A 15343-nucleotide genomic window follows, 5' to 3' on the forward strand; every position below is an offset into this window, starting at 1 on the left:
TGTCTCTATGTCTGTGTATCTACATGTGTGTGTCCCAGTGTTACTCTGTTTGTGTCTCTATGTCTGTGTATCTATATGTATGTGTCCCAGTGTCACTCTGTTTGTGTCTCTATGTCTGTGTATCTACATGTGTGTGTCCCAGTGTTACTCTGTTTGTGTCTCTATGTCTGTGTATCTATATGTATGTGTCCCAGTGTCACTCTGTTTGTGTCTCTATGTCTGTGTATCTATATGTGTGTGTCCCAGTGTCACTCTGTTTGTGTTCCTATGTCTGTGTATGAGTCTCTGGATTTGCTAGTGTCCTTGTCTCTCTGTGCTTGTGTCTGTGTTGTTCTGTATGTTGTGTGTGTGTCTCCCTGCAAGTCTCTGCATATGAGTCTATATGCTTCTTAGTGTGTATGGGGTCCTGTGTGTTGCTATATGTATGTATATCTGTGTACGCCTGTGTGCCTCTGAATATGTGTGTCAATGGCCAGGCTTTTTAGGATGGCAGGCTTTGCCTTCTGACCAACTGGAGAGTCAGCAGGGAACACATCCCGCCGATACTGCCTGCCCTGTAGCCATTTAATGTTCCAACGAGCATTAATTGGCTGGAATGGGACTTCCACACCTCACCCGGGAGGGTTGGCCAGCAGCTGTCTAGTCTCCGCAGCGCCAGAAGATGTAGTGAACAGCACTGACCCTGCAAGAATTCCCCAGAGCCTAAGCCCCGGGAGTCCAGGACCAGGTAAGTTTTGGGGATCTTAGGGCAGGGAGGGTAGGTGAGACATGGGGTGGTTGGACAGAAAGGAATTGGGGTGCCGGTGGAAAGGCTGGGGTGGGGTGAGGGGAGTGGAGGGAGGACCTGTGGTGACCTGACCTTATGTGGGGAGAGGGCACCCAATTAAAAGGGGACTGTTGATAGAGGGACCTCCCACCACCAAGCCTGCAAATTGAGGCTGGGTGGGAAGCAGCCCTTAAGTGGTCAAAAATTGGCCACCCTGGGGCCTCAACTGGGGCAAGGGCAGGTGGGCTGATCTAAGTCTCGACCGCCCCTGCAAAGAGTTCGAGCAGGAAGCCCATCCGAGGAATTTTACGCTCACCCCTCTCCCCCAACCTATAAACCTGCCAGCAGGAGAGCTTAAAATTCTGCTCATTTTTCTATGAGGATCTTTGTATGTATGTGTCTCTGTGTTATATGCGCTCTTATGCACCTGTGTGTCAGTATGTGTGTCCTATGTCTCTATCTACATGCTTTGCTCCTGTGTATATGTGTGTACTATTATTGGACTCACACTAATTCTTTTTTTCTTTTCTCATCTCTCTGGTTTTCTCACCATGGGATCCATTGATAGAAATTACCAAGTAAGAAGCTATTTTTAAAAAAATTAATCCTTCCCTTGTTCCTTTGCTAGATGAAGTAACCCCAAAACAATCATATAAAAAAACTGTTTTAAATAAGTTATGTTTGCCCTTGTGTAATGTATGAACGGGTGGGCTTTGTGTGAAACACTAAAGCTCCGTAGGAATTAGCTTCTTTTTGTATTGTATAATCCCATCTTTTACAATGTGCTGGACAGCTGCCATTCTGTAACATGATAAACTTATGTGATTACAGCTCACAGCGAGAAGGCTAATTTGCCTGACAGGGGTGTGACCTTTGTTAAATAGGATTTAGACTTCAATCAGGAGGAGTTGGTCATTAGTTAATAGAAACTAGTCTTCACCAAATGGTCTTTAGTCTGCTACTAGTGTAATTAGGTGTTTGTTCTATTTGATTTAGCCTTCAATGAATTGACTTTAGTCATTAATAACCAAGAATTATTCTTTATTGGCTAAAATTTGCTTTTCACTATTTTGAATTTCATTGATATTTAGTTTTCACAGTTTGGGTCTCGGCTTCATTGGGGATTTAGTCTCTATAGAATGGGATTTAATCAATAGTGAGTGGGTTTATTCTTGATTGTGGGTTTTCATCCCATGGAGCTTAGTCATCAATAATGGGAATTATTTATTTGTTGGAATTTAGTTTCTTGTTTTGATTTGCTTGAGCTAGTTATTTTACATAGATTTACTCCACACCTCCATTAAAACAGCCCACATAGGAAATCCATGCCCAAACATTAAGAATGCATATGTCAGTGTTAGATATATATTGAAAAATGCTTAATATTAATATTAATTGGGATTAACTTTTTGTTGGTTGTGAGCCTTGACTTGGATTTCTTTTGGGGGTGTATGTTGGGAATTTTCTTCCAGGTTATCCTGATTGGCTGCTGTAAATTCAGTGGAAGATCAATCAACACGCTGTTCACTTTAGAACAGGAGGATACCATTCAGCCCCTTGAGCCTGTTCTGTGCCATTCATTGAGATTATAACTGATCCACATCATAACTCTATCCACCACAGCTCCATTATATCGATGTATTGCAAAAACCTCAAACTCAGATTTTAAATTATTAATTGAGTTCGCAGCTACTGCTTTTTGTGGGAGAGAGTTCCAGACTTCTTCTACCCTTTGTGTGAAGAAATTGTTCCTCAATTCTCTCCTGAAAGACCTGGCTCCAAGTTTTATGATTGTGTCCCGTGATCCCCGATACTCCTCAGCAGTGGAAAAATTTTCTCTCCATGAATTTATCCAGGAGTTTCTGTCAAAGCTCCATTGGCAATTTAAGTGATTCTTTGAGGATGTTCTCAGAATAATGTTGTTCTTTTGGCTGAATGTATCCTTCTTTTGGTTTTGATTTCGTCTTCAGTGGGGGCGATTTAATCTGCATGGATTGGAATTTATTGTTTAACTGGAGTCTCATTTAGTATGTCTCATTTAGTAGTTACATGGGAGGAAGTTGTGAACATGATTTTTCTAAATGGAAACTCTGCTGACTTTATCTTCAGAAACGCAGAAGACGACGACATTGCTATTGAGGATGATGCAGAGACTTCACCAGCGGATCCAGACGATGATGAATGACCGCTGCCACACCCTGTCTAGCCATGTAGACTTCATTTGTTTGTAGCTCAATTAAGTATAGCTGAGGACTGATTAATTGTTTAGTGGGATAAGGCTTCTGATTTCTTCACCTGACCCAGGAAGAAGTCAGGAAAAATTCTTTATTCAGAATATGGGGCAGGTAAATCATGGGAAGGAAGTACTTTATGAAGGTCTTTTGGCTGTGGGTTGATTTCAGTTTCAGAGATATGTTCAAATTCCATGAAAAGAATAAAAATTACACAAGGATTAATTAAATATTTTCAAATTGAGTCATTAACTTGAAATGAGGATGATACAGACTTACTATTTTATGGTAATTAACTGAATTATCACTTGATAAATTTGCATAGATTATGTGGCAATGGTGAGTCCTTCAGAGTAAATGACAGCAAATATCAATGGCAAAGAGTGCAGAGGTTATTGTCAGCCATGAAACCCACTGCACAGAAAGTGAATGATTCAAAGTGGAGTAACACCACTCCTGCAAACTCTATGAGACATGTGTTCCAAAAACAGGAAACATGCATGAAAGAGACTAAGCTCCCATAGAGATATAGAGAATTATCTTAACATCATTCTCACAGGCTATAATGTAATTTGATTCAAGTTCAAAATTCACTGTTCTCCATAAAAACATCTAAAACCTTGAATCAGGTTCCAGGCTTCGCAGTCCAAGGTATCTATTATTTTGTATATAAACTACACAGACCAATCAAATAAATTCCAGCCTATAACTCATTCCCAGGAATCTGTTTTTCTATAGATATAAACCATACAAACCCATTGATTAGATTCCAGCCTCTAACTTGTTCCCAGCACAAACTATTATAACCCTGTCAGCTTCCAGTCTGCGTCTACCTCTGAAACAATGATCGTATCAAATGTGTGACTCCCTCTTCAAGAGACCTGGTTACTATTTCTCCAACTAACCCTCAAGGTGGCACATATTGATCCTTCTCATAGGAGTAATAGTCGGATAGTCTGGTTGTGGTTTTATTACTTATTTGCGTCAATTAGCTTGAAATAAAAATGCATTCAAAACCCTTGTCTCTTTCCTTCCTGAGTTGAATTGTATTTGGAACAATTGCAGTCTTTCAATATAATATTCAGATTCAAAGCACTTCACATTTCAATATTACAAATAAGCAAGAATATACTGTACCAACTCTAGGTCATCAGGAGTACTGTACTGTACAAGCCATAGAGACACACCAACCATAGGAACCAGAGGATTAGAGACACCTCACTATAGAGCTTGTAATTAATTTGTTAATGAAAGGTTTATGACAATTTGAATTTTCCCCCAAACTAAGTGAGAAGAAAATATATCAAAAAATCTGTTTTTAAAGACACAATAAGGAATGCAGCACTTCTAAAGATTATTTTATTTAACTATATCTCGTGGCCTCATGATTCCTATTGTATCACTGACAGATAAGGCCATCGCTGATCACTTCCTTGTGTAGCTCTCCACCCACATTCTCTCCTCGCCCTACTTCCTTCATTTCTACACCTGGCAAAAAAGCACCCAATTCAGTTTCAATGGCATTTTCAAAATCCCAAGCAGCCCACCACCTTCCTGCTCACCCCCAACTCATTTCACTTAATACAAGGGTTAGGTAGGCACCCACTAAGCTGCCTGCCCTTAGGCCTATTGAGGCCCTTAACTGCCCAATTAGGGGCCTCAATCCATCTCCACTGCCATAAAACGCTGGGCAGTGAAAGGCAGGTCAGAGTGCTGTTATAGACCGAAATAAGAGTGTGCAGTTAATTCTAGCCCTGATTCTCCACAGGTCATAATAGTAGTTTAAATGTTAATTCATTAACCAAAATTAACCAATTGTTTACCTTTGATCCTGTTATTCCCAGCAGAAGAAGTCTCTAACCAGGCTTCTTTCAGTAAATGCAAAAAATTATTATAAAACAAACTACTTTTTAAAAACAAGTTAATAAACTGGCTAACATACAAGTTGCAGTTTAGAAGTGTAATGATTTTCTCCTTTTCAAAAAAAGATATTCAAGCCCCTATGTATTCACACAAACACAAAACAAACAGTCCCTACAGAGGCTGGAGGATGGGAACGTTTCTTTTAAAAGGATAAAATTCAAAGAGATCTTGAAGTTGTTGATCTAACAGAATTCTGTTCACAGTCGATCTGGAAGTTCCTTCAGATAAATTTTTTGGTGCAACTGCCCTTGATGACTCCTTATCACATCTTTGCGAACTCAATAATAAAACAGATGATTTATCCTGATGAGACATTTCTGAAGAAAGTTTAATACAACAATAGGCAGAGAGAGTCTTTTTCTGGCAGCCTACTTCTAAGGCACATACACTCATTCTGCCTGAGAATTTTAAAGACTAAGATTTTCAAAGAATACTTCTCTTAGGCCAGGTGTTTTTAATTAATCGATAAGAGTCTTTAGCCTGGCAACAGCAGTTCTTTGTTAACTTAGATATACAAAGTATCTCTTCCCTTTCCAGGTGTTCCCTACAGGACATCTATCTTGACCTGTGGTTTCTTGAAGAATGGCATAGTCACAGTTCCAAATTAATATTGCAAACTTTTAAAAATAACTCAGGAGGAAGAATGTCCAAAATTCAATGCCCTTCAATGTTGTCAAAAACGGGTTCCTCACATGCCTCTACCAGTAAGGAATGAAATACCATTTTCAAATGTGTTTCATTACAAAACATATAGGAAAACACTTACAACATATATGTAAACATTTTAAACATGCACTCACCCATTCTCACTCCTCATACAGAATCTCTGCATAGGCACTGATCTTTTAACCTCTATAGTATACTAACAAAAATTGTATTCTGGATAACACATCAGCAATTACATTATCTTTTCAAGCAACATGGACAACTTTCAAGTTATAAGGCTGTCGTAACAAACTCCATCAAAGCAGTCTGGCATTCTGAGTCTTAAACATTTCTATAATGACCTGTAACAATCCCAGGCTTCCCTTTTCAATGATAAAATACATTTTTGGTGCTGATTGAAGTTTTTAGAAAAGTAACCCACTGGCTTTTCTATGCCTGATTCATCTTCTTGTAAAAGACCACACCCACCCCCAAGTCGTTGGCATCTAATACCACCTTGAAGAGTTTAGTGACGTTATGGGCAGCCAACACCAGTTCATGAGTTAAAATTGCCTTTAACCTCTCAATGTCTCCTTCATATCCTCCCTACAATGGTATGGTTTCAACATGTTGATGTGACATAGCCAAATTTTTTTTCTGTGATCTAGGATGTCTATCAAATAATTTACTAATTCTCTTAACTACATTGTATGGACCACTGAACCTTGCTTTCAGAGGATCCTCCTGTAAAGGCAATAACACTAACACTTCATCCCCTGGTTGAAATGTTTGGGCCTTAGTTTTTTTATCTGCCCATTCCTTCATTTTTGTTTTAGAAACTTTACGTTGTCCTTGGGGCACTTGGCAGACCCTTGTGAGCTGTTCCTGGAACATGGACACGTAATCTGGTATATAGGATTCGTCCCTCTATCCTAAAAGCTTTTCTTTGGTTAATTTCAAAGGATCTCTTATCTCATGCCCATTCATTAATTCAAAAGAACTAAAACCAGTAGATTCATTCGGTGAATCCCAGGTGGCAAATAAAATAAAGTCCAGTTCTTTGTCCCTTTGTCCCAATCATGGGGATATTCATGACAATATGCTCCAGTCATTGTTTTGAGATTTTGATGGTACCTCCCTAAAGCTCCATGTCTGTGGATGGTATGCAATGGACTTTAATTGTTTTATACCCAAATTGCTCATTATGTTTTCAAAAATTTTAGACATAAATTTGGAACCTTGACCTGACTGGGTCTCTATTGGTAATCCATATCTAGTAAAAAATTGGGTTGACTTTTCTACCACGATCTTAGCTGTAATCATTCTCAAAAGGAAGGCCTCCAGAAAACGAGTAGTCATATCCAGGGTGGGAATGTTTCTTTTAAGAGGATAAAATTTGAAGAGATCTCAACACTGCTGATCTAACAGAATTTTGGTCATAATAGGTCTGGAAGTTTCTTGTGATGGAATTCTTTGTGACACTCTCCCTGAAGACTCTTACTTGCCACAACTTTGTGAACTCTAAAAAATAAAACAGATGATTTATCCTGATGAGACATTTCTGAGGAAGGTTTAACACAAAGGTGGGCAGAGGTAGTAAAAGAGAGTCTTTTTCTGGCATCCTGCTTCTAAGGAACCAGATTCACTCTGCCTGAGAATTTTAAAGGCTAAAATTTTCAAAGAATACTTTCTTCGGCCAAGTGTTTATAACCAATCAGTAATCTTTAGCCTGGCAGCAGCAGTTCTTTGTTAACCTTGATATACAAATTATCTCTTCTCACACCATGTGTTCCGGTTAGACATCTATCTTGACCAAAAACAAAAAAAGAATTACCTGGAAAAACTCAGCAGGTCTGGCAGCATCGGCGGAGAAGAAAAGAGTTGACGCTTCGAGTCCTCATGACCCTTCGACAGAACTTGAGTTCGAGTCCAAGAAAGAGTTGAAATATAAGCTGGTTTAAGGTGTGTGTGTGGGGGGCGGAGAGAGAGAGAGAGAGAGAGAAGTGGAGTGGGGGTGTGGTTGTAGGGACAAACAAGCAGTGATAGAAGCAGATCATCAAAAGATGTCAACAACAATAGTACAAAAGAACACATAGGTGTTAAAGTTAAAGTTGGTGATATTATCTAAACGAATGTGCTAATTAAGAATGGATGGTAGGGCACTCAAGGTATAGCTCTAGTGGGGATGGGGAGAGCATAAAAGATTTTTAAAAAAATTAAAAAAAATTCTTTTTTTTTTAAAAAAAAAAGGAAGGGGGAAACAGAAAGGGGGTGGGGATGGAGGAGGGAGCTCAAGACCTAAAGTTGTTGAATTCAATATTCAGTCCGGAAGGCTATAAAGTGCCTAGTCGGAAGATGAGGTGCTGTTCCTCCAGTTTGCGTTGGGCTTCACTGGAACAATGCAGCAGGCCAAGGACAGATATGTGGGCAAGAGAGCAGGGTGGAGTGTTAAAAAGGCAAGCGACAGGGAGGTTTGGGTCATTCTTGCGGACAGACCGCAGGTGTTCTGCAAAGCGGTTGCCCAGTTTATGTTTGGTCTCTCCAATGTAGAGGAGACCACATTGGGAGCAACGAATACTGTAGACTAAGTTGGGGGAAATGCAAATGAAATGCTGCTTCACTTGAAAGGAGTGTTTGGGTCCTTGGACGGTGAGGAGAGAGGAAGTGAAGGGGCAGGTGTTGCATCTTTTGCGTGAGCATGGGGTGGTGCCATAGGAGGGGGTTGAGGAGTAGGGGGTGATGGAGGAGTGGACCAGGGTGTCCCGGAGGGAGCGATCCCTACAGAATGCCGATAAGGGGGGTGAAGGGAAGATGTGTTTGGTGGTGGCATCATGCTGGAGTTGGCGGAAATGGCGGAGGATGATCCTTTGAATGCGGAGGCTGGTGGGGTGATAATTGAGGACAAGGGGGACCCTATCATGTTTCTGGGAGGGAGGAGAAGGTGTGAGGGCGGATGCGCGGGAGATGGGCCGGACACGGTTGAGGGCCCTGTCAACGACCGTGAGTGGGAAACCTCGGTTAAGGAAGAAGGAGGACATGTCAGAGGAACTGTTTTTGAAGGTAGCATCATCGGAACAGATGCGACGGAGGCGAAGGAACTGAGAGAATGGGATGGAGTCCTTACAGGAAGCGGGGTGTGAGGAGCTGTAGTCGAGATGGCTGTGGGAGTCGGTGTGTTTGTAATGGATATTGGTGGACAGTCCATCACCAGAGATTGAGACAGAGAGGTCAAGGAAGGGAAGGGAAGTGTCAGAGATGGACCACATGAAAATGATGGAGGGGTGGAGATTGGAAGCAAAATTAATAAATTTTTCCAAGTCCCGACGAGAGCATGAAGCGGCACCGAAGTAATCATCGATGTACCGGAGAAAGAGTTGTGGGAGGGGGCCGGAGTAGGACTGGAACAAGGAATGTTCCACAAAACCCATAAAGAGACAGGCATAGCTGGGGCCCATGTGGGTACCCATAGCCACACCTTTTATTTGGAGGAAGTGAGAGGAGTTGAAGGAGAAATTGTTCAGCTTGAGAACAAGTTCAGCCAGACGGAGGAGAGTAGTGGTGGATGGGGATTGTTCGGGCCTCTGTTCGAAGAAGAAGCTAAGGGCCCTCAGACCATCCTGGTGGGGGATGGAGGTGTAGAGGGATTGGACGTCCATGGTGAAGAGGAAGCGGTTGGGGCCAGGGAACTGGAAATTGTTGATGTGACGTAAGGTGTCAGAGGAATCACAGATGTAGGTGGGAAGGGACTGGAGAGAAGGGAGTCAAGATAACGAGAAATGAGTTCTGTGGGGCAGGAGCAAGCTGAGATGATCGGTCTACCGGGGCAATTCTGTTTGTGGATTTTGGGTAGGAGATAGAAGCGGGCCGTCCGAGGTTGGGCGACTATCAGGTTGGAAGCTGTGGGAGGGAGATCCCCAGAGGAGATGAGGTCAGTGACAGTCCTGGAAACAATGGCTTGATGTTCAGTGGTGGGGTCATGGTCCAGGGAGAGGTAGGAGGTAGTGTCTGCGAGTTGACGCTCAGCCTCCGCGAGGTAGATGTCAGTGCGCCAGACAACAACAGCACCACCCTTGTCAGCGGGTTTGATGACAATGTCAGGGTTGGACCTGAGAGAATGGAGTGCAGTAAGTTCAGAGAGAGAGCGATTAGAATGGGTGAGGGGAGCAGAGAAATTGAGACGACTAATGTCGCGCCGACAGTTCTCAATGAAAAGATCAAGAGAAGGTAAGAATCCAGAGGGAGGGGTCCAGGTGGAGGGAGAATATTGGAGATGGGTAAAAGGATCCGTTGAACTGGGAGAGGACTCCTGCCCAAAGAAGTGAGCCCGGAGACGAAGACGGCGGAAGAAGAGTTCAGCATCATGCCGAGCCCGGAATTCATTGAGGTGAGGGCGTAAGGGTATGAAACTAAGTCCTTTGCTGAGCACTGAACGTTCAGCATCGGAGAGGGGAAGGTCAGGGGGTATAGTGAATACACAGCTGGGGTTGGGATTGGAAGATGGGGTGGGGACGGAGGGACAGGCAGGGGTGGAGGGTCCTAGATGGGTGTTGGTGTCGATGAGTTGTTGGAGCTTGCGTTCCTTAGCACTTGAGAGAAAGAGAAAAAGTTTCTTGTTGAGGCGTCGGATGAGCCGAAGGATAAAATGAAACTGGGGGCACGCACAGCTTTGAAAAAGGGTATGGCGGTGCTGCTGGAGGGAGAGGTCGAGTGTATTCATGTGGCGGTGCATGGCACTGAGTGTGGATTTCAGAATGTGACGGGAACAGCAGTCTGAGAAACGTTTTATGTCCCGGAGATACCTGTAATCCTGGGTGGGTTCGAAACATGAGGGGTGGAATTTCAGTTGAAATCCACGTGGGCTAAGTCGGAGACGGAGGCAGTCACTGAGAAAGGAGATATGGCTGTGAAAGCGGGTTTTAGTAAACACCTTGTCAAACACCAGGAGGGAAATGGAAAGCAAGGAAGGTGAGAAGGGCAAAAGAGAGGAACGGAAATCTTATCGCAGACCGGTGGTTTCTTGGAGAATGGCATGTGCAAAGCCCCGAATTAATATTGCAAACTTTTAAAAATAACTCGAGATAGAATGCCCAAAATTCAATGTCCTTCAATTTTGTCAAAAATAAGTTCCTCACAGTGCAAAGGCCCATTTTCTCAGAAAAGGGCCAGGCTATTTAAAATTGAGATGTGGAGGAAATTCTTCACTCAGAGGATAGTGAATTTTTGAAATGTTCTACCCCAGAGGGCTGTGGATGCTCAATCATTGAGCATGTTCAAAAGAGAAATTGATTAATTTCTGCATACAAATGACAGCAAGGGATAGAGGGAATTGTTGAGGAAAATGTTGTAGAAGTAGATGATCAGCATGATCTGTTTGAATGGCAGAACAGCTCAATGAGCCATATGGCCTAATCCTGCCCCTATTTTCCTAAAACTGCTATTTTGAAAAGGCAGAAAGAAAGGTGGGGATGGGGGGAATGTGTATATCAGTTGTGAGGGGGGGTACCCAGTGTGCAGAAAAGGGCATTTTCCTCCATGTTGTCACCTGCCTTTTGTTCCTCCCCACCTGGCCTGCAAAAACAGCCAATTCAATTTCAATGGCATTTTCAAAACCCCAAGCAGCCCATCACCTCTGCTACCAATGCCCTTGTTCCCATTAAAACCATTATTCTCTCTATTCCTGAACAGAATATTCTATTTTCCTGGTACAACCATAATCTTTGCTCCCTTCAGTCCAATTCCTGAAGGGATAAGGCAGGCAACTGCCTTTCATTCACCTCCAGATCTGGCTGGTTCACATAACACACCATCGGGTCCATCTTTCATCTGCCTTATCCTGGAATGCAAAGATAAGCTTCTTTTCTCCATTGCAAAACATGGGTGGAATTTTACATGCCTTCTGGGAGTGGGCTGGCAGGTGGGCAGGGGTGTGGGTGTTCATAAAATGGTGTTAAAAGTGCTATATTGGTGTTGCTCATTTTCTTTACATTAGTTCCTGTACACTTCCTTTAATGCACAGTGTTCCATGTCAGAGCCCATAATATCTGCCAATCTCAATCAACTATCTGCCCATAGTAGCCACTCGAACCATGCTTCCGGATCTGAGTGACTCCCGCTTTATGAAGTATGCTATGTACTGCTTCAGGCAGTATATCTTTACTTGTGGCTTAGTAGTGGCAGTGTTGCCTTTGATGGAGTTGGTTGTGGGTTCAAATCCCACTTTGTTTTTATATATTTGTTCATGGGATGCGGGCGTCACTGGCTACACCAGTATTTATTGCCCATCCCTAATTGCCCTTGAGAAGGTGGTGGTGAGCTGTCTTTTTGAATGACTGCAGGCCATGTAGTGTAGGTACACCCAAAGTGCTGTTAGGAAGGGATTCTAGGATTTTGACTTCAGATTGAGATTTAAGAATGAATTTAATGCTGACACTCCATTATAGAATGGAGGCAGTGCTGCACTGTCAGGTGCTGTTTTTCATGCAATATCTTAAGGGGACATTAAAGATCCAGTGGCACTATTTCAAAAAGCAGGTGAGTTCGCTCTGGTGTTGTGGCCAATTTCTATCCCTCAACCAACATCAGTGAAAACAAATTATCTGATTATTATCATATTGCATGCTCTGTGAAAAATGACTGCCATCCTACATTACAACCATTTACATTTCAAATGTGTTACATTGGGAGTTGCTGGGGTAGTAAACAGCACCACAAAAATGTAATACCTGATTAATTGGCAGCAAAATGGAGAATTCACAGAGCCAAAAGCATGATTTGATGATCACTTGGTGGAGCAGACATGGGCCAAAAAAGCAAATATCCATTCTGAACTTAGACAACTGAGAACAATGGGCATTGGCTACATTATTAAACAACTGAACCATAGTCAGTTAATATGCCTTGTAAAAAATTTCCCTTAAAGTATCTTATGGTTCACTTTATCCTATCAGTACATAATTTCCAGAGAAATTTATTATTTTACAACGCACTAAATTTATGCCTAAAAATATTTTTAACTGATGGGATAAGAACAGTTGTATCTTTTTCATAAATAATTTAAACACAATCATTTATGTATAATTCATCTAAGTTTTCCTGTAAATTTAGATTTTGTAAAAGGCACCTGCCATTATATAAATCAGCAGTGCAGATTTAGCTGATGTAAGTTCCCTCAAACCTGTAGTCAGCATTTCACTGTATACAGTGAGTTTGAAAGGAGCATTATAAATTCTGGGGTTGTGTCCAGTTTTGGAAATAGCTTTTTGGAAACTCCTTCAAATAAACAGTGGCAATTCCCTTTAGATGTTGAAGTCAAATACAATGAATCAAACAGTTTTGTGTTGCCAAGGTTTTGCTGAGTTAGTGCTGCGAAGAAATGACCAAGAGCAACCGAGTGCCAACTGCTCAGTCTTACACTGGTCACTAATCCCCAAGCTGAAGACATGTCACAACACATTGAGAAAGCAATTCAAAGCAAGCAGTGTGAAGTCACAACTTTAATTCCTCCTTCACTAATCATTGGTCCTTTTTTCACCTATACTTATGACTGAAAGACTTGAAGAGCCCATATTGAACCCTAACTGGAGGATTGCAAGCATTTGATTCAAAAGTTAAACACTGACATTTAAGCAAAGCAACAATCTCTCCCATCAAATTAGCATTTTGTCTGTTCAACTGCCCTTGAAATGTACCTCATCATCCTAATCAACCACTCAAAAACCATTCAGAATTTTATTTTTGGTTCTATTAACTCTCCGCCCAACCTTTGTTGAGTCTTTGTTTACCTTTATACCTTCTCCTTCCCGATATCTTTCTACTCAAAGCTGCTATAGCCTTTCCATGGTTGAATATCCTTTTTATAATGGTGGCCCAGAACTGCCATAATAAACCGACAATGGCTTATTCAACATTAGTTCCTCGCTTTATTAAAAGGTATCCCTAAATATATGCACCCACAGTCATTTTACAAGGTTTCCTGCCTCTGTTTTTAATCAGTGGACTTCCCTTTAAAGTTGGACTCTTGAGTTTCCATAATAAATATTGCATGGAACAGGTTGACTATTTGATCTATTTTATTTCATTTATTGAAAGAATCTGAATTAGGCATTAAATTTTGTTTTACTCATAGTCAGTTAGTAAGTGATGGCTAGCAGTTTCTACATCAATGGCTGCAAGGGAACTGTCAGACAAAGTCCAAACCTCGTGATTCGGAGCAGTGATTGTCTTTACATGGATAGTCAACAAGTTTTAGTTTCAGTGCAATCTCCGAAGTTTGAGAAGTTTATTCATTAAAAAACATCTAATCAAAGAGCACTACAAAGAGCACTTCTTTATTCATTCATGGGATGTGCGTGTCGCTGGCAGGACCAGCATTTGTTGCCCATCCCTAATTGCCCTTGAACTGAGTGGCTTGCTCAGCCATTTTAGGGTGCAGTTAGAAGTCAACCACATTGCTATAGGTCTAGAGCTACATGTAGGCCAGACCAGGTAAGGGTGGCAAATTTTCTTCACTAAAAGACTTTAATGAACCAGATGGGATTTTACAGCAATCAACAATGGTTTCAAGGTAACCATTACTGAGACTAGCTTTCAATTCCAGACTTATTAATTGATTCAAATTCCACCAACAGTTGCCTTGGTGCAATTTGAACCCTTATCCCCAGAGCAACAGCCTGGGCCTCTGGTTTAGTAGTCCAGTGACATTACCATTACACCACTGTCTCAAATCTTTAACTTCAGAGAAAAAGTTGACAAAGTTGGAAAAGACTCAAAGTTGATCAAATGAAATTGCTGAGATTACAAAGGGAATTATCAAATCAGATACAGGCTAACTACTCCCTGTGGTGAAGGAGTCAAATCCCCATGGACATAAGCTGTAAAATGAAGAAACTCAGGAGCAAGAAAAGTACACAAAGTCGGGGGGATCATTCCCATCCAAAGGACAATAGAATTATGGAATAAGTTATAAAAGCACATGGTTGGTGCAAATGAGGAAGGCTCTTCCTATTCATAGGAATAGGTTATTCAGGCCCTCTGGTTTGTTCCATTGCTCAGTTAGATCATGGCTGATTTGCAGTTCAACTCTAATTTCCTGTCATGGCTCCATCTCTCTCGATATCCTCACCTATCAAAAATCTGTTGATCTCCATCTTGTAAATTTCAATTCAACCGCATTCACAAACTTTTGATGAAGAGAGATCCAGATCTCCACCACCTTGTGTTTAAAAAGTGCTTCCTCACTTCAGTCATAAATAATCTCTCTAATTTTAAGGATAAACCACATTCCTCCAGGAGAGGAAATAGTTTCTCTGTATTTACCCATCAAATCCCTTCAATATGTTAAATACCTCAATTAAATCACCCCTCAACCTTCTAAACTCAAGGGAATATAAAGCAAGTTTATTGAACCTGTGCCTATTATTAACCCTTTAAGTCCTTGTACCAATCTGATGAATTTGCAGTGCATCTCCTCCCAAAGCCAATAGGCCTTTTCTCAGGTGTGGTGTCCAAAACTGAACACAGTAGTCCAGTTGATGTCTGACCAAGGCTTTGTACACTGAAAGGTAACAATTGTCTAGTTTGTATTCCAGCCTCTTTGAGATAGTGGCTAACAGTGCAGTAGTCTTTTTGATTACTTTTTCTACCCTCGCTCTAGTTTTTCGTGATTTGTGAACATGGACATCTAAATCCATTTGCTCATCTATACCTCGTAATCATTTACCATTAAGAAAATATTTCATTCTTCCCTAAAACATCTAGCAGTATCTTAATGTGCATTTCT

At 41.5% G+C, this 15343-nt stretch overlaps 1 protein-coding gene across 1 annotated transcript in view; it reads left to right on the forward strand.

Moving 5' to 3' along the window:
- The window catches only part of LOC121293298 (S-arrestin-like), a 46543-nt gene extending 42530 nt beyond the window's left edge, over positions 1-4013 (forward strand). Inside the window, exon 14 of the mRNA XM_041216205.1 lies at positions 2884-4013. Coding sequence (XP_041072139.1) covers positions 2884-2951 — 68 coding nt within the window. The 3' untranslated portion in view covers positions 2952-4013. The remainder of the gene's footprint in view (positions 1-2883) is intronic.
- The last annotated feature ends 11330 nt before the right edge of the window (positions 4014-15343 follow it).

The sequence above is a fragment of the Carcharodon carcharias genome, chromosome 2, assembly GCF_017639515.1.
Source record: "Carcharodon carcharias isolate sCarCar2 chromosome 2, sCarCar2.pri, whole genome shotgun sequence".
In the NCBI taxonomy this organism is placed as follows: Eukaryota; Metazoa; Chordata; class Chondrichthyes; order Lamniformes; family Lamnidae; genus Carcharodon; species Carcharodon carcharias.